The 23,220-nt window shown below is 38.1% G+C and overlaps 1 protein-coding gene across 1 annotated transcript in view; it reads left to right on the top strand.

Annotated features, from left to right (window-relative positions):
* The first annotated feature begins 479 nt into the window (after nt 1–479).
* Nucleotides 480–23,220, top strand: part of ARHGAP6 (Rho GTPase activating protein 6) — a 672,203-nt gene continuing 649,462 nt past the window's right edge. Inside the window, exon 1 of the mRNA XM_021006211.2 lies at nt 480–1,717. Within this exon, the coding sequence (XP_020861870.1) occupies nt 1,100–1,717 (618 nt within the window). The 5' untranslated portion in view covers nt 480–1,099. The remainder of the gene's footprint in view (nt 1,718–23,220) is intronic.

The following is a 23,220-nucleotide window of genomic DNA, read 5'->3' on the forward strand; positions in this document are numbered from 1 at the left end:
CTTGGCATTCTCTCCTTGTAGAGTGTGATTCCTGTTTCATTCCCTGGCAACCCCCCAACCTTGTGAAGTAAAGAACTCTCCAGGTTTCACTCTCACTTCTTGCCCTCCTCTTGTAGATCTCGGGTGCACTGCACTCTACGGTGAAAAACTCGGCAGAAGCAAGGCAAAGTTGGCGCGCTCTCCTTCAGCGCTGCGAGAAGCAGCCGAGGCTCCGAAGCTGTAGAAGCTGACCCGGGGCTCAGCAGAGGCTGAGACTGGTGCGACCCCGCTCCCCCTCAGTGTCACCGGAGCTGCACGGCACGCGAAGCTCGCTCCAACTTTATTAGCGCCCAGGTCAAACCCAGGCAAAGGAACCTCATTACAGTCTCCAGATGGAGTGGACAGGGAGGAATGCACACAACGCACTGGGCAGGGCAGCCCTCTCTCCCTCCCCTCAGACTCCCACTGCACTATGAGGAGGGGCTTGTTGGAGACAGGCTTAAGTGCATCGGGGCTGCTGAGAGCCAGCGGCTCCAGGACATCGCTGGGAGGGGGAGTGGCGCTGGCGGGATCAGCAGCCCTGGGAACAAACTCCTGTGGCCGCCTCCTTGTCCTTATCCTCCTCCTCCTTGTCCTTCTCCTCTTCCTCCTCCTCTTCCTCCTCCTCCTCCTTCTCCTTTTCCTTTTCCCTTCTTAACTTTTACTCTGGTGGAAAGCTTGCGGCAGCAGCGTTAATTGCTTTTCCCGACGACGCCCAGGACTCCCAGTTCCTTTTCCTTGGGAACTCTGGAAGCCCCCAGCAGCAGCCTCCGCCCTCGCTTCTGCCCAAGAGTGAGCCTGTTCTGGGGCTAGTTATGAACCTCCTGCTGCTGCCCCCGCTGGGGGAATTAGACAGGACTGCGGGGTTCTCTGCCACTGCGGACGTATCCCGTAAAGGATAGAAGCCGCTGATCAGCACTACCATCTCTGCCCTCGAGTGCCTGAGGCTGCTAGCCTTTGCCACAAGCCTTTATCCCCCCCCCCCTGCTCACCATCCCAGTATACCTGGAGGTGGGGAGAGGTTAGGATTCGGGTGGAGAGAGAATTTGTGTTCTCAGAGGGTAGGGGCACCACCATCGAGATGTCAGCGCAAAGCCTGCTCAACAGTGTCTTTTCCTGTTCCTCTCCAGGGACCAGTGCTGCCTCTGGCAAGGGTCTGTCCAAAAGGAGATTGCGCCAGACCCGCAGCCTAGACCCTGCGATCATCCGCAACTATGGCCGAGAACCAGAGGAGGAGGAGGATATTGGTGGGCCCATTCATAACAGGGTTACTTTGGGCCCAGTTAGGGGAGCAGGCAGTGGGGGCAGCAGCCCCTGTACCCCACTTTCTTCAGCCGAGTGTCTCGCAGTGTCTTCTTCTAGGGGTGCAGTTCGAAGGGGGTTGCCATCTCCTGACCCTCTGTGCTCATCCTTCTCAACTCCCAGTACCCCCCAGGAGAAGTCACCCTCAAGCAGCTTCCACTTTGACTATGAACCAGCCTTGGGACGAAACACCCTCAGGAGGAATATGGCCTTGGACCTGCCTTACTTCCTGGCTGGGCCCAGTAGTGGACGGTCCTCTTCCACTGCCGGCATCCTCACCTCCCCAGGTGGAAGTACCAACAGCATCTTCTCTTCTCCTCGGAGATGGCTCCAGCAGAGGAAATTACAGCCGCCACCTAACAGCAGCAGTCATTCCTACATTGTGTGGAAGTCTGAGGTAGGGACATTGGTTGGCCTCTTTGTTTCTTAATTCCTGCTACTCATTCCCAGAAGAAGGGGGGCTCTGCAAATGCGCCGTTGGGGCATTTTTAGGGAGCTAACTGTTGCTAGACGGGACTGATTGTATTCTTTCATTGAGTCAAGCTGGTGACTTTTTAGGGACAAAACCTGATGAATGGTCTTACATGGTGAGGATAGGAAGCGAGATTGTGACTGGCGGTAGGCAGCCCCTAGTGGCCACTTCAACGGCCCGGGGCTCGGAAGGTTTGATGGAATTTGGACAGAGCAGAGAGAGAAGAGATATTTTGGGCTATAGAAGAGCTTGTATTTCAAGAAATAGGAAAAGTGTTCAGAATTTTGCCTTATTGCGTTTTCTTTTTCAAAATTTAAATTACCATTGTTCGTACTTTCAGTATCTGTGAAAATTATTTTACAATGCATGTATTTGTTGTCTTTCAATTAAGAAATTAAGAATATGCAGAAATTAAGAAATGCAGAGACTTTCAGGAATTTTCAGTGTTTTGACTTTTTTGGCACTCTCTGGCTCTTGTATGATTATGCAAATACTCAACTTCAAAATTATTCTTAGTGGTATTTCTTTGTTGTTATCAACACAAATATCTAATGGTGGTCGGTAAAACCATTCTCTTTTACCACATTACTGTACTAAACTCCCTGAAGGATACTTCCCAGGTAATATAATAAATCTGGAATAGGAACTAATGAAAACATTACATTCAGAAGTTGGTATTTCATGTTTTCTCCATTTAATGCTAGGGAATAAAATTTCTGAAAAGATTTCTTAGATTGGTATTTTTTATAACAGCATATTAACTGTTTTGAAAGCAAAACTTGTCACCTTTGGACTGTAAACTGCTAGTTTGGGATAAGTTAGGGAGTTTTAATAAACTGTAATGATGTGCTTTACACTGTTCATAAAAACTTTATTGATTACATTAATGAGAAAATACTACAGAATTAACTTGATTTTAACTAAAAACAATACCAAGAAACAAACTCAATGTGTAAAATTAAGAAATGCTAGTTTAAATTTCAAAAACCTGGCATTATATAATCAGTGAAATGTCTGTTGCTGTTTATTTCATAGATGTAGGGATTCATTGCTTTATTATCCCCTCCTATCTGGGAGGTAATTAGATACTGTCAATTAGTATTTTGATAATATTTAGCTTCAAACTGTGTTTTAAAAATAAGACAAACTATCCTAATATTGGTAATTATAACCACTGGTTTATCTATCCCTTAGTTATGACAAAATGGAGACCCTAAGGGAAAAAAACTGGATCAGAGACAAAGAAAATTACCCCAAATTATGAAGTCACAATCATAGATGGGCTTAGAAAATTTAAAAATAAAAGGCTTCCTAGTTTCTTTCCCAAGTTACAGAAATATGTATTATCAGATTAACGTTTGCTTAAAAGAGCTATGTTACAGTCAAGCTCTATGAAGATAAGGTCCTGATTATATAGTCCCTAGCTATAACATTTGAAGACAATTATATCACTAAAGAACTTTTGGGGGTTTTTCTTAGTAAACTGTATAATCCTTGTCCTAATAACCTAAAGAGAAACAATAAATGCTGACAGGACTTTAGCTGTCATCAAAAAGAGTATGTAGGAGATCCTAGAAGATTGCATTTAGTTGAAAATTACATTGTTACTAGGATATGTATCTAAGTTGTAGAAATGCCAAACCCCATGAGTATACTTCAAATTATGTTACTAACTTTTCCAAAAGAAACTCATCTGTCAAGAGTTTATTCACTCTGCATATTTGTTTAGCATAAAAGTGAGTACGTGGGCATCCAGAAAAAGAATAAACCCTTGTCATAAAGTTTCTTGTTCTAATTTTGAAAATTAACTTCTGCCCTCCCCCAGTTATCAGTCCCTTCAGTCCCGTCTTTATTGAAGAGAATATGCAGTGTTCAGAGTGACAATGCTACATGTAGGTATAAATATTAGTCTCCTTAATAGTATCCTAAAAGATATCTTGGGTCAGAAATGCAAGAATCTAGCCTGTAGTTTGTGTGTGTGTGTGTGTGTGTGTGTGTGTGTGTGTGTGTGTGTGTGTACATGTGCAGGAGGGATGCTGCTGCTACCATGATGCTATCTGAAGTAAATCATCACTAGGTAAAGTCCTATTCTGTGTTACTCTTCATTCTTCTCTTTTTGGACACTCCTTGTCCCAGTTATTTTTTATATCCATTATTCTCAAACTCAGACCACAATTTCTTGCCTTACCCCTGGATCTTGGGAAGTTCTAACACTGACCTTTGAATGACCTGCTCCATTTATCATTGGTTTGATGCAACAGGGCATTTGTTGAACTGTGCCCACTCTTTTCCCTGGCATATTAACTCACCTGCTCATTCTCACCATGGGCTGGCTGCCTTTCCACACCCACAGATTTATGGGATGTCATAGATATTTGGGAAATTTGCATTATGGAACTGACCCATGGCCCATGACTAGCTGGCCCTAGTGCTGTATCTGTCCACCTCCAAACAAATTTCCCTTTATTTGGACATGCAGGGATGCAGCACAGAGGCCAGCCTGCTTTCATCAAACAGGCGTCATTTTACCATCTAAGGACCCTAGTAATGCTTGGCCAGTGTCCCATAATGTCTTACTGTGTCTCTCCAAAGTTACTTATACACCTTGAGGAAAGTCTGGATTATACAAACCTGTCAAGCACTTCTTAGTTACTTCAGAGAAATTCCCTGCATTGTCTCTGGCTGATCAGCTTCCTGTCTGGCCACTGGAATGCAGTTAGGTAGCAGCATGGCCTCTGCAGGTCTAAATAGTGCATATGCGGGTTCATCATGTCTCATCCCAGGTCTCAACACTGCTTAGCTCTCATCTGTTCCTCCATGAACATCTTCTGATTTGATGAAGTCTTCAAGCTCTCTTGCATACTGTCCAGTTTCTTTGGCCTTTTGCTGTTTATAGGAGGCTTGAGATTTCACTTACAGATCTGACCAGTGATTATAGCTCTTAAATACAAGTTCCCTTAGCAAACTCTCTGGTGTTTGGCTAAGAAGTCAAAACAAGAAGCTACTGTTTTTGAGAGTATTCCATCTCATTGCAACTCCATGTCCTCTGTATATGTTGGCCAAACCCAGAGCTCAGAATTAGAATCTTAATGTCTTTATAGAAAGATAGGAACCCTCTCATCTGGAGTTTGATTTCTACCCTAAACTTCACTGAGGCAAACTCTGCCATCAGTGTGTGATTGATGCTCACATCACGTTGGTATTCTTCTATTCGTATAGACTACAATTGAGTGGCCAGCTCCCAAGAAAATATGGTCTTAGCTGGCCAGGGGCTGGTAAGTTACTGAGGTTTAATAATAATCAGCATTTATATAGCCCTTTAAGGCTTACAAAGTGCTTTACCAATATTATCTCACTTTATATTCACAATAACCCTGAGAGACAGGTGCTATTATTACCACTATTTTACAAATGAGGAAACTGATGCAGTGAATAGCCCAACATCACAGAACTAGTAAGTGTCTGAGGCTATACTTGAACTCAGGTTTTCTTGACTGAAGGTCCATTGCTCTGTGCATTGAGCCACCTTACTGGTTGTGTTATTAAGCTTCTTCTTGGGCTATTTCTAATACTTTCCTACATACTCTAGTTCTCTGGAACCATAAAGGCAAGAATTAGGTATTTGGAGGCAAACAAACCCTGAGAAAGCATGTAACTACTACAAGTAATGGGAGTATCACTAGATATAAAGACATTATTTGCATTAATGAAGAGAATCTTGAACATAACTAAATCCAAGTTTTCTTTCTGGCTTATGTTGGATTGAGGCATATAGGGAAAGAATTCCTGTAGAAAGTTAGATTTTAGCTGGAACATGAAGGAAACTAGGGATGCTAGGAGGTGTGAAGAGGAGTATTCCAGAAATGGAAAGAGAGTCAATGAAAATGCTCAGAGTGGGATATGGAGTGTTTTGTGTGAAGAACAGCAAAGAGGCCATTGTCCCCAAATCATAGGGTACTTGAGAGTGTAAGATGCAAGTAGACTGGAAAAATGCATTTGTATGTGTTTATGGGGGTTGGGGAGGGGAAGGTACAGCTTATGAAAAGCTATGAAAGGCAAACGGAGGATATTATATTTGATCCTTAAGATGAGCCACTGAAGTTTATTGAGTTGGGGAGGAGGGGAATGATGTGTCAGACTTATACTTTAGAAAAAGCAACTATCACTTTAATGGCTGAGTGGAGTATGGACTGGAGTATCTAGAAATTTGTGGCAGGCCAAGCAACCAGCAGGCTATTGCAATAGTTCAGGTATGAGGTGATGAGGTCATGCACCATCAATGGAGGGAATTTCCATTCCGTGAATTCTTTATCCAACAAAATCTCAGGCCCATACCCCCCTAAAAAAATCCTCCTACCTTCTTTCCCCCAAAAGAGCTAGAGGGTGTACCAAAAGTTTTAGTACAGTTGTAAACTTTAATAGGTTAACTGAATGTTAAATAAGGATACAGCTATTTATATTGCTATGTAATTGGTCTTCATTTCAAAATGCTGTACTTGGTAATAATAATTGCTATAAAATTAAGGCATTTATAAAAAATAAGGTGCTATTTTCTCTTTAAATAATTTTTTTGACAAATTCTGTATAGCTCTTTGACATGTTGTTTGTACAACTGAATTCTTTGCCATCCTGTCAAACATACTCTTAATTAAACTGCACACACAGCATACTAATACCAGTTTGTTAAATCTGTACTAAGTTACACAGTACATCACCCACTCTTCCAGCTGTGGTTTAAGATCTATATTCATTTTTTTAAAGGCATGTGGATATATGTATCATGGACAAAGTTCTGAGGAAGGCAGATGTGCCTTAGAAGGCAACAGATATCCTATTTCTCATTCTCTCCTTTTGACCTCACTCTCTTCTGCCAGGGTTCCTACAGGTTGTTAAAAACAAATTGTCATTCAGACTTCGATTTTCTTGTTCCTGACATAATGGCAGGAATGTGAGTCTTTAGTATATATTGTGTTAAGGCAGTCCAGTGCTAAACAACGAGGGGGCTCCAAAAATATGGTGATCACTAATCAGGTGATATAGGAGGTTGCCTTCCCTGACCATTTTCTGCTATTACTCTACCTGGTATCTTAATGATAATTTCATTCTAGAAACCAAAAGCCTTTGAAAGATTAAAACTGCACTAAGATTTTGAAGGTAGTGTAATGTGTATTTATGAAGTTACTTTTATTTTATTTCTGTGATTTAAAATGACTTAATAACATTTTAAGTTTCTTTTCTCTGTTTTTGAGAGGTTTTAGGACAAAGATACAGTTTTGTACTTTTTATACAGTAAATCAATATCTCACAACCAAACTATGCCTCCTCAGACAAGCTATTGATTTTAAAATTTATTCTCATTTTGTTTACCTTTGTGTTTCCCTACAAAGTTTCTCTTTCTGTTAATTTTTCCCCCTGTTTGCCAGCTGTGTGCCAGCTATTGGACTAAAGAAAATATCTTTTCAGTATGCTGATTATAAAGAAGGGAAACAGCAGGTCCCAAGGATGGGGAAAAAAAAGTCTTCCAAGTCTAGTTATTGCTATAAGGAACTGTAGTAACGTAGATTGGGAATGAGGAAAAGCTGGAATTGAAGAAACAGATGTAGGCACTGTAGGCAATGGTTGGACATCAGGGATGATCTATGCTGCTAAAGTGGTAGTCATTTGACAACAAAAAGTGAGGCAGAATAACTTACTTATCAATGTATCTCATGATCTCAGATTAGTAAAAAATACGGTAGTCAAATTACCCAGCCTCCAAAAGTAATCTTCACATTGGCACCATCTGCATGTGTTTCTCTTAGCTGGAGTTCTTAAGGTCATCTTACAATCTCTTCTCTTTTATAAGGATTAAAAAGAAATTTCAATAGACTAAAGCGCTAGTGTAATTTCCACTAAGAGAAGCCAACACTGAACTGAGATACAGGGGGATTTTTAGGACTCTGAAGATAGAAGCAATACTTCACATAATCATTTCATTTTTAGAACTAGAGGGGACCCTGGAGAACATGTAATTCACCTTCTTTATTTCATTAATTAATTTCTCATTAATTAATTAATTCTCATGAGATCATAAAAGTAACTAGTGACAGAACTAAATCCTAACTTTCCTGTAATATATAGTTTTTTTTAAAGTTCCTTTTAGTTTTACATCTTATAGTATATTTTCTACTATACCTTAGTACCACTGACTATCTGATCAAGTTGTCTCTGCCAAGAGTTTTAACTTTTTCATCCATAAAATCAAAAAATATTCCTTTTGTTTCTTTCTTTTTGTCACCACCGAAACTGTCCCCATGGTTTTTTCACCTCTAGGTTCCTGGGTTACATTCCCTTTGCCCCTCTTCTACTTCAGACCCTTAAAATTCCATGCTTGTAATACTCAGTATACTTATTCAGTTTTAAATATTCAGTTGTTTTTCAGTCGTGTCCTACTCTTCATGACCTCTTTGGGGGTTTTTTGGCAAAGATACTGGAGTGGTTTGCCATTTCCTTCTCCAGCTCATTTTACAGATGAGGAACTGATGCAAACAGGATTAATTGACTTGTCCAGGGTCACATCACTACTAAGTTTCTGAGGCCCGATTTGAACTCACAAAGAGGAATTTTCTTTCTTGCTCCTAGCCATTCCCCTATTCAATATATCCTGTCAAAGATCATCACATTATTTTCCTGAAAGATCACTTAGACAAGGTCACTGCCCTGTTCCAAAACTCCCTATGATTTCCTTTTCTATAAGATAATCACTGAACTACTTAATTTGACATTCAGTGTCTTTCAGAATCTGTCCACAAAAAGGTTTTCTACTCTTAACCTACCATTACTATATAACAAAAAAGACTATTCCTACAAATCGAGGAATACACCATTCCCTGAACATACCTTGTGTCCTTGTCTTCATGTATCATTCCACTTACCCCAAATGCCCTTATTTCTGTTACTTATTTGAATCCTCCTCATTCTGCCAGTTCTCAGTTTAAATTCTTTCTCTTGCCAGATTTCCTTAGTCTCCAGTTTATCTCCTCTGAACTGACAGAACCATAGAATATTAGAGCTGAGAGGGAGTTTAGAGATCATTTTACAGATGTGGAAACTGAGCCCCAGAGAAGTCAAATAGTTTCCTCAAAACTCCCTCAATTTGGGAACAAAAGAGCTAGAACTAGAGACTATCTGGTGTCATGCGTCTAGCAACTTCAGCTTTCTTTAATAGAGCCTAGAACACAAAAGTAAATGAAAAAGATGTCCGAGCAGCCAAAATACATTGAATAGCACTAAAGCTATATCTACAAAGCTTCATATATGTTGTCTCACTTGGTCTTCACAATAATCCTATGAGGTAGGTGCTACTTTACTCACATGAGATCCCTCACTCAAAGCCCACGGAGTCTTATTTTACAAACAATTTTAATGAAGCAGTTATCTTGTTAGGCGCCCCTCTAAAAATACTTTGGACTATTTTGATTTATTCCTTACAGTGCCTAGATAAAAATGTCACAGTTTAGAATTTTCCATGACTTTTGTATACAGTATAGAATATAATAGGATGGGATGGGATGGAATAGAATAGAATAGAATTCAGAAGCATAGTAATAGAACTCCTGCTCAAACTATATAATTGATAAAGATTTTAAATTTCTTTTCCAGAAGATTTATGCCTTCACAATCTCTGTAGACTTCAAGCAGTCAACAAGCATTTATTAAGAACTTATTATGTGTCAGACTTTTAATCAATATGTTAAATGATAAGGAAATACTCTTGAGTATAACATTTTAAAAGCAAGAGAAAAAGCAAGAAATCTGGTTGTAGCAACATTAGAATCATCCCATTGACTTTTACTGCCAGAAAGATCCTTGTTCCTATTATTTTAGACAGACTGTTGTACTGATGAAACAGGGAGCAGGATCTTTAAAAAATGGGAAATTCAGGCAATGACATGGAGTCAAGTCAATGAGCATTTATCAAGGGCCCATTATATTCTGGGCGTTGTACTAAGTGCTGAAGATACAATGAAAGGCAAGAACAAAACAAAACAAAACACAGTCCCTGTCCTCAAGGAGACTACAGTCTAATGGGGAAGAGAGCATGCAAATAACTATACAAATAAGATATTTATTTAATAAATTGGAGATAATCTCTGAGGGAAGGTTTTAAGATTAAAGAGAACTAGGAAAATCTTACAGACAATGGGACTTTAGCTGAGAATTGCAGGGGAGGTAAGGAAGCTAAGAGGCGGAAATGAAGAAACAGAAGGAGAGTCAGTAAAAAGCCTAGAATCAGAAGATAGAGGGTCTTGGATGAGGAGCAGAAAGGAGGCCAGCATCACTAGAATAGCAGCGTATTGTGGAAGGGAATGAGATATAAGAAGACTGAAATAGTAGGAAGAGACCAGGTTTAAAAATTATATATAGGTAACATTTTTATTTGATCCTTTAGGTAGCTACTGAAATTTATTGAATAAATTAGAGACCTGTATATTAATCAGTTAATCTGTTTGCCCAGCATTGTATTAGATAATGTAGAAAAGATGGATAGATGTATATCTGTGTGTCTATGTATATACATATCTATGTATAGATATAGGATGTCCCGAAAGTCTTAGAGGTTTTTGAGCAGTTTTAAGGTATTAGAACTTAAAACTGCTAAGACTTTCTGGACATCATGTATGTGTATATGTATATATGTCTGTGTCTGTATGTATACTGCACATGTATATGTGTTTATGTATATGTGTATATGTATTGTATGTTTGCATACATAGGTGTTGTATATATTTGTTGTTCAGTCATGCCCAACTCTTCATAACCATGAAGAGCCATGGTCCATGAGGTTTTTTTGCTAAAAATACTGGAGTGGTTTCCCATTTCCTTCTCTAGTAGAATAAAGCAAACAGAGATTAAGTGACTTGCCCAGAGTCACATAGCTAGTAAGTGTCTGAGGCTGGATTTGAACTCAAGTCTTCCTGCTTCCAGGAAGACCTGCATTTTATCCACTGAGCCATCCAGCTGCCCCTGTATCTGTGTATATTTGTTGATGCTGTTTGTATTTTCACATACAATACCTTTATATGTGTACTACAGCATGTGCGTATGTACAACTTATGCACATACACATAACACATATATATATGTGTCTATATATATATACATATAAAATACAACATATAATGTATATACACACATACATAACTGTTTCATTTTTCTTAAGCAAATCACTTAATCTTACAGTGAAACCAGCAACTCTAAGGCTATATTTTAGTTCTTTGAGAGCAGTGTCTATTTTAAGCACTTAATAAACGCTCAGTAATTTCAGTTGAAAAAGTCATAGAATAGTTATATATCTATATCTGTGTTTATATACAATAATACATATGCAACAATGTATGTATATACACAAACACATACATGCACATGTGTGCATGTGTCTGTATCTATGTATCTGTGTGTGTTGTCTTTGTTGTTGTCCTTTTTTCTCAAAGAGGACCAAAATGACATCACTATGTTGGGTCAAGGTACAGTGTGTCCAGCTGTGGCTGATTGGGCCAATAGGAGCTCAGAAGGCTGTGTCACAGGTTGGGCACAAATGGTCCATATGAACATTTGGAGGGGAGATGTCTCTAAATTTGTGCATCTTATGTTTCTTTTGAGCTACTGCAATTATGCTTTATTCATAGAGCACAGCACCTTCTTTGATGTGGGCATGCCATGTTGGGAGGTTCTGTGCCATTGTCTCCCATGTCTCACAATCAACTCCAAAGTTCTCCAGAGAGACCTTGAGAATGTCTTTGTTTGCCTCTTCTGACCTCCATGTTAGATACACACACACACACCGACACACACACAGACACACACACACACACACACATGTGTGCATATGGATGTGGATATCCCTCTTCTTGGTGGGCTTACTTTCTCACAGAAATGAAATTTCAAGATTTACAAACTTGAATCAGAACAGTATAAGGTATAATCAAGTACACTCAATAAAGACAAAATGCAGAGTGGTTAGAAAGCTGACTCAGACCCAGGAAAGCCTGGATTTAAGTCTGACCTCTGAACCATATTGAGCAAATCACTTAGACTCTCAGAGCTCCAAAGGAACTCTAAGACTCTAAACTGCAGAGCAGGTGACCATCTACATGGTAGAGGGAGTTTCTATATTACAACCTCCACGTAACAATAAAATCACATGAAGGCATCAAAAAGTAATCAAGTGCTAAATGGTATGTGTGTTATACTACAAATTCCCTTCCTCCACTGCCACCACCTGAGTTTTGAACTCATTCTTGTGGTTATTAAGCAGTTAGATCATTAGGAATTGTGGTGGTTAGGCAAGAAGCTAGTCTTTTGCCTTCTCACTTGTTCCCTTCCTTTAAGAAGCAACAACACTGGGGCAGCTAGGTGGCTCAGTGGATAGAGCACCGGCCTTGGAGTCAAGAGGACCTGAGTTCAAATGTGGCCTCAGACATTTGACCCTTACTAGCTGTGTGACCCTGGGCAAGTCACTTAAACCCATTACCTAGCAAAACAAAACAAAAAAAGAAGCAACAACACACTTTCATGGCAGTCTTAAGTCTTAAGACTTTCCTGTAGGTGGTGAGGAGATATGAGGATAGAAATTTGCCTTCTCTGATGCACTAGAGCATAGTGCCTGGTACATAGGTGATTAATAAAGATTGATTTTAATTAACTGACCTTTGATTTCTTCATTGTGGAGAACTCAGTATGGAGATTCACTCCACTAATAACAGATGGACAACTCTTCTATAACTTGCAATTGAAATAAACAAGTATTTAAGTGCCTAAAACAGACACTGATCTCAAGAGGCTCAATTATAGCTTTAGAGTTGGCAAGGGTAATGGGAATGTTAAGTGACTTGCTTAGGGACCAGTTACTATGTGTCACATTCAGGACTCAAAACCAGGTCTTTCCAACTGGAAGGCTGGCCTTTTACCTGTTACTTTGCATGGCCTTTCATTATAATTTATATGCAAGTAGACAAAAATTGGTAAATAGAATAGAAAAAGACCACAGTCAGTCAGCGGTCAGTCAATAAGCATTTATCAAGTGTTTATGCCCTGTGCTAGTGTTAGGGATACAAAGAAAGGCAAGACAGTTGCTGGTCTTAATTAAATCACCAATAGTTCATCTTGTTTAGTAGGAAAGTCCTACCGAATCCCTAGAACCTAGATCCACCCTATTTCTAGTCTAGGATCTTTGCTGTGTACTTAAGAGATCTATTTGCTTATTCTACTTCTAATCTATTTCTGCCACTGACTCAGGTCAAGCTTCTTTTTTTCTGGTAACTCTCTTCTTGGATGCCTTCCAGGTCTTTTTATGATCAGTTCTGACTGAATCAAACCCTCTTTTCCTAACTATTCTCTGCCTCTTATCTACATACCTGGATTCTTATTTTATCTAATATTTAGAGAAAAACCATTTTCCTTTCCTGTAAGAACCAGAGAGATATTTCTTGTTTATCTAGTTATAATGAACATTTCTACATACACACCAAAAACATCTCATAGTAGCACAATGGCAAGCATACATTCAATCACATGCAGTGGGAGGCCATTTGCCAATGGACAGTAGAAAATATGTGTTTGCAGGAGATCAGAGAAAGAAGAGAGTGTTTCACATCAAGATTCAGGTGGTTCCTAAGAAAATTAGCACACTCACAACAGACATTAAATTGATTCAATTGTATAGCATGGTCAGCAGTGTCTAAGTTAATGGCAACCTACCTTATCCATTCTTCTCACAAATAAATTGAGCTGACTTATTAATATATATTTAGGGTTTTTTTTAATGCAGTCATACTTGATAATCTAGTACAAGAAACAGCTAATCATTCTTTTAGTTCCCCAAATCATCAAAATTTTCTGAGAGATTCACAAGGGAAATGTCATCAGTGTGTTGGTAACTTTCCCTTACGTAGTCATATGTCAAAGATATATTCCTGCAGGAGATACTTTTGCAACCAGATGGATGGATTCAGAGAAGCCTGGACAGATGTATGTGAGCTACTCTAGATAGTTAAGTGAGCAGTACTAGGAAAACTATTTATATGGTAACAACATTGTAAAGGCAAGCCACTTGGAAAGACTTAGGATCTTTGATCAATGCAATGATCAACCATAATTCCAGAGGACTGATGATCTATGTTGCCCATTTCCTGACTGAGAGGATGGATTTGGAATGTACAACAAGACATACATTTTGAAAATGGACAATATAGGAATTTGTTTTGCTTGAATATGCCTATCTATTAACGGTATTAAGAAAATAATGGAACTGTGTAGGAGGGAGATGTAATAAATACTTTTTAATGAAAAAGGAAGTTAAAATAAGAAGTGACAATATTGCAGAATCAACAAAGAATTATGAACTAAAAGTGATGCATATGAAAAATATGAAAGACTGAGCATGAAAACATATCAGCCCTAGGTTAGAAATTATGTTTGCTTTAGAACATCACTTCTAAAAACAATGAATGATGGAAAGACTTCCCTAAAAAATCTGTGTACAATGAGCTATAGTAAGAATAAAGGGGGAAAAAAAAGCAGAAGCATTGAGCAAACACTTGACTCATTGTGCCAACAATTTCATTTCTTAGAAAGCAATGAAGGGGAACTGTTATTCTAGATTTAGTTCTGACTAAACACAAAAAAAGTAATTGAAAGGATATATTAGTGACAAGAATATTGGGAAGGAATGGCTGTGATATCTTAAAGTCTATCATAGTGAAAGAAGGGAACACTGGGCATAGCTACACACTTAACCTTGACTTTAAGAAAGGAGATTTTTAAAAGGTCAAAGTAAAATGGATGTGTTCCCAAGAGAAGCTAATAACAGAGAATGGAGGTCCTAAAAAATTCTGAACATAAAATTACAAAGAAGATGAGGAAGAAGATGGAGAAGCATTTAATTAGCTTAGGTTTTGAAGTTTAGTCATTTCAGTTGTGTCTTACTCTTTGTGGCCCCATTTGGGGTTTTCTTGGCAAAGATATTGGAGTGGTTTGCCCTTTCCAGGTCATTTTAAGGTGAAGAAGCTGGGGCAAATGAGGTTAAGTGACTTGCCAAGGTCACACAGCTAGCAAATGTTTGAGGACAGATTTGAACTCAGGTCTAACTCCAAGCCTGGCACTCTGCACTGTGCCACCTAATTGCCCCTGGATTTTAAAAGTAAGTATCTGAAATGGAATTTGGGACATGTGATCATAGAATAACACAAAACAGTTCATAGTCCTCTAAGAATAATGTGGAAGGCCAGAGAAAAGGTCTGAAAAGCATTAATAACAATTTCTATATCCATATTTAAAGCAAGAAGATGAACAAGAGATATTCTCTGCTGAAGGCAGAGGACCTAGTGTTAAAAATATCATGAAATAAGCATTCAACTTATATTCTTCATCAAGAATGATATTTAAACTACAAAAGATAAGCAAATGTAATTGAGAGGCAATTTTAACCCTAGATAGAAGAGGAGACAGTGATAGAGTATCTAAGTTCTTCAGATGAGCCCAAGTCTCCCAGGTATAGTTCAAACTCTGCTTCTGAAAGAATTTGCTGAAAAGATTGTGAAAACCTACCAGTAATCTTTAAGAAAAAGTAGAGAATGCTAAAGGTACTCGGAAAGTGGCAAACATCATCCTGATTTTCAAATGAGGCACAAAGTAGATAACAGAAACCAAAAATTTTACATTGATCCATGGTAAAATTCTGGAATAGATTACTAAACAAATGATTATAAGCACTTAAAAGGGAAATTAGTGATTACTAAGACCCAGACTGGATTTGCTTAGTATTGATAAGACTTCATTTCTTTTTTGGATAGGATTATTTTGAATACCAGTTTCATTTTAATTTTCTTAAAAATTTTTGCTTACACTTTTTAAATATTTCATTTTTTAAATTACATGTAAAAACAATTTTTAGCATTTGTTTTCTTTTTTAAAATTTTGAGTTCCAAATTCTCTCCCTTCCTTCTTTCACTTACCCCTCCTTGAGAAGGGAAACAATTCGGTACAGACTATGCATATATGCATTTAACTTTAAACAATAAAAGCAAACATACATTTAGAGAGATTTATGACAAAAAGTCTACTTATAAAATATCCTTAATAGTATTAACTATTCCTTATGTATCTTCTTTTATCTCTGTTTGTATATATATTTTTTCTGTTTATGTAATTGTAGGAAATATGTATGCTGTTTTCTCTTTTCTCATCTGTTTTGTTTGCTTCCCATTACGTCATATAAGGAACCCTAGATTTAGAGTCAGACCTGGGCTAAAATTCCAATTTTATTCTTTACTACTTGTAGGACCTTGAACAACTCACTTCAAGCCTCTGGGCCTCAGTTTCTAAATCATTAAAAGGAGGGGGGGTTGGGGTTGGGCTCTAAATCCCATGGAATATCACTTTTCAAATTTCTTTATATTAATAATGATGCTGCAGTACACCTTTATATTGTTGTTGTTCTTCCTTCGTCTCTTGAAGAGGACCAATGACACCACAACGGTGAGGTCTTGACTTGTGTGTGAATTGGATTGATGTGTCATAGTTTATTCAACTATTTATCAACTGTTGGTCTTTGTTGTAGACTTATGATTCCCTTCACTCACACAGCCTTTACCTTTGTGTAGGCTCATATCACTTGAAATCTGGATCATTGCAGTAACCTTCTGGATACTTTTCCTGCCTCAAGTGCAGGGACTTGCTAGTAAAAATTTTAACAGCTAGATCTCTGGGGTAAGAAGATAAAAGAAGTATAATTGACACACTTTTGGATTTAATCTGCATTACTAAGATTTTCTCCATCACTTTCATAATCTAGAAATCAACAAAATAATCAATCCCTTATTTGTAATGTTTCTGAGGTGTAAATGTTCCCACTAAAAATTTAACAATCAGCCTTTGAGCATGTTGGAGCTCATTCTAGCACTTCTTTGCCAAGAATCTCCCCACTTCAATCCATTCTTCACACAGCTGCCAAAATGATTTTCCTAAAGCACAGATATAGCCGTGTTACTACTCTACTCAATAAAATCAATTATTTCCAGCATCAAATATAAGACTTTGTTTTGTTTTTAAAGCCTTTCACAAACTGGCTCTTTCCTACTCTTTCAGTCTCCTTATACTTTACTATACATATACTGTGGTCCATCATAACACTAACCTTTCTCCTTTCTGTCTATAACACTCCTTTCAACTCAATCACTTTTTGCTGATTGTACCTTATGCTGGTAATGCTTCACCTCCTGGCTTCCCTGACTTTCTTTAGGACTCAGTTCAAATTTTCTCAAGAGGTCTTTTCTGGTCCCTCCCCACTCTACTCACTGCCTTACCTCTGAGATTATCCTTTATAATATTTATATCTCGCATATACATAGTTGTTTTCTGATTGTCTTACCCATTTGAATTTGAACTCTATAAGGTTAAAGGACCATACTTTTATATTTTGTTAATGTACAGTGTGTGGCCCATAGCAAATAATTAATAAATTCTTGTTGACTGACAGTCGTTTAGGTTGCTTCCATTTCTTAGAAACTATGACTAATGTTGTGATATATATTTTAACAGACATCTCCTTTTTTGATAACATTCCCAAGACATATTCCCAAGAATGTGATCAAAAGTAGGCTTTTTTGGTGACTCTTCTTGTAAACTTCCATATTGCCTTCCAAAAAATTATACCAGTGTGATTTCACCAGCAATGTATTAATGTACCTATGTCTCCACAATCCCATGGATTAGGTATGGTGCCTTCATTTGATAGCTAAGAATAATTTTTATTTTGAAACCACTTCATGTGAGATTAATGAGATTGTCTCCCATAGCCAATTTCTTTCTGGACCAATATGGATTTATTACCAATTAAATTCTAGATATATTTTGTTCCTTCCTGTGATGATAAACTGTGAGTGAAAGTTGCATTCAGTACTCCTAGACTTGCTAAGAGCATAATCTATAGTTTAGACAGTAATTTTCAACTAGGCAGAGTAAGTTCACTTGTGTTTTCATTTGATTCTCATTGCTTATCCAACTTGACAAATTTTCTTTTATTCCTTTTTATAGTTGAGGAATGGGGAATAGTTTAAAGTTAAATGAATTCCCCAGAACCGCATTGCAAATTGCAAAGAGAGAAGCAAGATAAGAACTCACTGTCCCCAAGTTTCTATCCTGCCAGCCCACTGAGTCATGTTTCCTCTCTTGAAGATTCATAGCAGAGATCAAAGTCAGTACATTTTTCATATTGCATCACATAGCATTGCTGTAAGTCATGTAGTCTCCCCCCAAAACTGGTTTATTGAATCTGGCTCCTAATGTTAATAGAGAACTTTAATAAACAAAGCTGTCAGAGTACTCTTGTCAAAACACCTAGATAATAACGTGAAAGGTGATGTATAGGCAGTAAATAGTCTTTCAAGGTCAAAAGATATGATCAGAGTATAAGACTGGTCTCCAGAAACCCTGAATCATAAGCGCAGTAAATGTACCAAGGATGTTGCAACAACATGATATTTTAATCTTTCTTTCTCAGTTGTCCCAATAATTGAATGCAAATTTCCTTAGCATTTTTCAGGGACTAAATTCTGTTGAAGGTGAGTAAGATGATATAGAACTAGCTAAATATTTATTTCTTCAGGTCTGGGCATGATTATTGTGATATTATTGAAAGTTTAAAAAAAGTGGAATGGTCCATTTTTCTCTGAAAGATTGTTTTAATTTAGGTCTCCCCAATGGGAGTTTTTGGTAAGGAACCAGTCAGCAGTAATCATTCGGTTTGCCTTTCTCTCATCTAAAAGCTCTCCTCTCACAGGAAATGTTTATCATTCTGCTATGTCTTTTCCTTCCCTCTGGAGGTATTATTTCTAATTTATAGAATAAACCATTCTGAGTTATGCTTTCATAAGAGTTGAGCACAATAGGAACTTGGGGTAAATTATCAAAGAGACTTGTATTTCCACTGTTTTTAGAAGAGATGCAATCAGTTGTAGTTACTTTAAGGCCTGGGATAGACGGATACTTATGCAAAATGCATGGAATTAGAGAGCTGAAAGCACAAGAGGAGAATCAATGTTAGAAAACCTGCAAGGAGTCCCTCCATCTCATGAACTGGATTCTTCCCAGGAACATTACTATTCTATATGAACCACCAGGAAAGGTTTATGTTCCCTTTTATTTTGAAAACATTCTGGCAGACATTTAGACCCCAATCTTATTAGTATAATTTCTCTTGATGAGTATATATGAAGTTTTACCTTCATCATAGTATCCTACTTAGGGAAATCTAGTGTATCTGGTGGTTACCAGGTATAACTTGAGGGATGTTAGGAGATTATTTATGTAAAAATACGGAGCAAAATAACTTCATCCAAAACATATAGCAAGGGATTAAAAAAGTCTCTAATCAATTAAGAATAACCTTCATTTTTTAATCAACCTAATTACTATAGCTGTCTGAGCCAATTATCTCAGATGGTTAGAGTGTTAATGAGGAAAGGGTTTTGGGTTGGATACCCATATAGGCCACTTAGCTTCAAGCATAGAAAAACTCTGGGTCATGGCCCCCTTCACTGTGGTTAGCCATTTTGTACATGTATGATCTAAATCACAAGGAGAACCAGAAGAGAGGGGCTTTGCTAAGATCCCCATATAAATGGCTTTGTGTCTTAGCCCTTCCTGTTGCACTCAACCACCATCCTTCTATAAGACCCTCATTAAGGGGAACCCGAAACCCAACACACAGAAGTGAAGACCTTGACAGATGTTCTGTCCGAGACACTAACATAAGAAATTATATTGTGAATTCTGAGAAAGGACTGACTTTATAAGTGTACTATTGGTGAAGCTGTTATAGTACAAATCTTTGGATCATTCTATCTTATACTAGCCCTCTCTTCCAGAAAATCCACTCTCTCTGTTTAGGCAAATGGGTAGTATAGTGGACAGAGTGTTGGAATTAGAGTCAGGAAGGCTTGAGTTTGAATCCTGGTTCATACACTTATTAGCTGCGGAAGCCTGGGTTAGTCACCTAACCTTTCTGTGCCTCAGTTGCTTATATGTAAAATGAAGGATTGAACTTGATAGACTCTGAGGTCCTTTGCACCTCCACATCTATGATGCAATGATGCTATGTGGCATTATAACTGTTTTTTTCTCCTCTTGAACCCTGAGAACTACTCTTTAGGGAGAAACACAGTTTCTCCATCTCCCTCACGTAATCAATAAGCGTTAATTAGACACCTACTATGTTCCAGACACTTCGCTAGGCTCTGGAGATATGAAGATAAAAATTAAATAGTCCTAATTTGAGGGAGCTTACATTCTATCTGGGGGAATAATCCTACTCATGTATACAAAGAAATGGGGAGAGGGAGAAGACAGAAGACAGAAGCAGTCAAATATATCAGGAAAGGCCTTATGTAGAAGTTGGGTGCTGAGATTCAGCTTTGAAGGACACCTGGAATTCTTAGAGGGAAGAGAGTGTATGTGAGGCATGTGAGGCAAAGGGAAATGTGATGTTGTGTGTGAGACATAAACAGGTATAACAGGAATAACAAACAAGCCTCACAGGCTGAACCTTGGACTGTGTGAAGAAAAGTAATGTGTAACCAGTCTATTAGACAATAATACTAAGCTTGACTCTTGTTGTGGAGATTGTAAAGTTTCACTTTTAAGCTTAATTAATTAATATGACAATTTTGTTTTCTTTTTTTCCTTCCCAAATAATTTTAGCTGGACTTGGTCTTTATATACAATAATTTAATAAAATTAAATATACATACTTTTCCCCTAAAAATTTTAGATTCATTAAAATATTACCAAATATATATCTCCATGATGCACATTCTTATCTCCCTCTTGTCTGTTATCATTATCCTGTCCACTCCTACTTGTTGTTCTTCCTCTTGTTTTCCCCACTGTACCTAAAAAAAAACATCTTTGTGTTGCTGTTAGCTTATTTTTCTTTGCTTGCTTCAGCTCATTTTGAGCTTTAGTGATCCTGACACTATTCTTATAAACCAATGCCAAGCTTAAGAATTCATTCTCAGTCTTCTATATTTTTAAAATAATATGTTTATTGGTGAGCTTCTGTCCTTCCCATTTCCATTTCTTTCTTATCAGAATGATCTCTTCACTTCTTCAGAATTTCATTGTTGTGAGCTTCCTAACCATCCTGAGTTGACCTGCTTTGTAGACTTTTAGTCTACAGTGTCTTAGCTATCTGTTTTTCCCCCTGAATTCTTTGAAAGTTGCTTTTCAAAATCGTGGTACATGTCACATTAGTCTCAACATCCTACTATTACAAATACTAAATTGACATTTCCCCCTCAAAAAAGTTCCATTATTTCTACATTATAACTAAACTTCTTCCTTGTTGATGAGAACCATATCCAGAATAAGTTTTCCCTCTTTGTTTCTCCACTTTTTGAAGGATAGCATTATAATGTCTAGCCAACAAATTATTAGTTGCTCTGTTTTTGGTAGAGGTACATATTGTTTTAAGTCTTATGATATTCATGGAAGAGATTATTACTTCCTGGAGGGATTGAGTAGTTAGGGTTTATTGGATTGATAGAAAGGTGAAAAAGATAAAGGGAAGGAAAAGAAAGGAATGAAGACAAGAAGAGAGAAGAGGAGAGGAGAAGGGAGGAGAGGGGAGGGAAAGGAAAGGGAAAAAGAGATGTTACAGAGATAGAATCAATTGATTCTTATATGTGAAATAAGAGAGAGTGAAGTCAATGATAGTCCAAAGGTTTTGAACGTGGGAGCCTGGGTAAATGATGGTTACATAGAAATAGAAAAGTAAGAAGGAAGAGCTGGTTTAGGCAGATATAAACTTGGACATGATGTGCTAGTGGGGCATCACAGGTGGAGAGGTTCTATAGAAAGTTATTGATGAGGTTTGAAGCTCAAAAGAAAGATCAGGACTTTTGGAATCAGACTGTGTAGTCTTGTTAGTTGAAATTATGAATAAGATTGTCTAGGTAGAGAGCATGGAGAGAGTAGAGCACTAAGTAAAGATGGGGCCTTGGACTATCACCCACCTTAAGACATTTAGGAAGAAGACAAGGAGCCAACATTGCAGATAGAAGGAATGGCTTTTTAGGAGTAGGACAAAAGTCAGAAGACTATATAGTGTCTCTGAAACCAAAAGAAGGGAGAGAATTCCATGTGAGAAAGAAGTCAAAAGAGTTACAAGCTGCAGAGAGTTCAAGGAATTTGAACAATTGAATTTGGCAATTAGCAGACCATTAGTGACATTTACCACTATTACTTCTAGTATTTTTTGGGAGGACAGTGGGTGACAGAGTAAATAGGATGAATAAAGCCTGGTCCTTAAGACAATAAGGAATATGTGAGTGGGATCCACAGCAGATGATAAGCACTCTTTGAGCCAGAGACTATTATTTTTTCTCCGAATTCATGTTCCCAAAGGCTTTCATACATATTAGGTGCTTAATCAATCAATCAATAAACATTTATTAAACACCTCCATGTGCTAGGTGCTGTACTAAACAAATAATAATGTATTTATTGAATAATACTGGAATTTAGTCCAACCATCTTATTTTACAGATGAGGAAACTGAGGCTCAGAGAGATTAAGTTAGAGGTAGATTCAGGACTGGAATCCATATATTCTGGTTTCCAGTCCGTTGCTTGTTCACTACACCGGGATGGCTCTTAACAGAGGGGATAGTGTATGATAGCTAAGGACAACAAATAGGTTTACTTTTGGTCTATTGGGGAGAGGCAAGGAATCTAATCTTTCCTGCACAAAAGTGGGAACAGGTTAAGTGACCCTCAAAGGGTCTACTTGGCCAGATGGGAATCTTTCCATGTACATGACCACTTTTTTCATGTGGCCTGTGTTTTTAAACAAAGCTTGGGTTGGGTGTAGGGGAAAGAAGTGGAATACTTCTCACTTTGCTCCCCTTTTTCTTCATTCATTTTCCCCAAGCTCAATAAGCCTTGACTCTTACCATAGCCTTTGATACTTACCATGAGTCATCTCAAGATGAATTTCTGCTGTCCTTAAGTTCTGTCCACTGGATCCTGTTAATATGATCTCTTTTAACATTGTCCCCTTGTCTTGTGTTTTGTTCTCCTCCTCCGGCAAGGCTCTACTGCCTCTCTGATCGTCTGTGGCTGATCTGGCTTTCCTCTGTTCACATTCTACCTGTCATCAGCTGCTTAGTTCACTTCCCTCTCATTCCTAGCTGTTCTTTCAGTTGCTTCCTTTAGGATTCCCCTGACTCCAAATTCTGAGTTACATAAATTCAGATGTCCTTTTTTCCATAAGGAAGGTGGAACTTCCTATTCCACATCTTAAGGATGGCTGTTGAAAATGAGAGGGTGAGAGAACTATTTAAATAGTTCCTCTGCTTCAAAGGGTCAAAACAAAATCAGAGCCTGTGTAGA

The sequence above is a fragment of the Phascolarctos cinereus genome, unplaced genomic scaffold, assembly GCF_003287225.1.
Source record: "Phascolarctos cinereus isolate Bilbo 61053 unplaced genomic scaffold, phaCin_HiC Scaffold_726;HRSCAF=1367, whole genome shotgun sequence".
NCBI lineage: Eukaryota > Metazoa > Chordata > Mammalia > Diprotodontia > Phascolarctidae > Phascolarctos > Phascolarctos cinereus.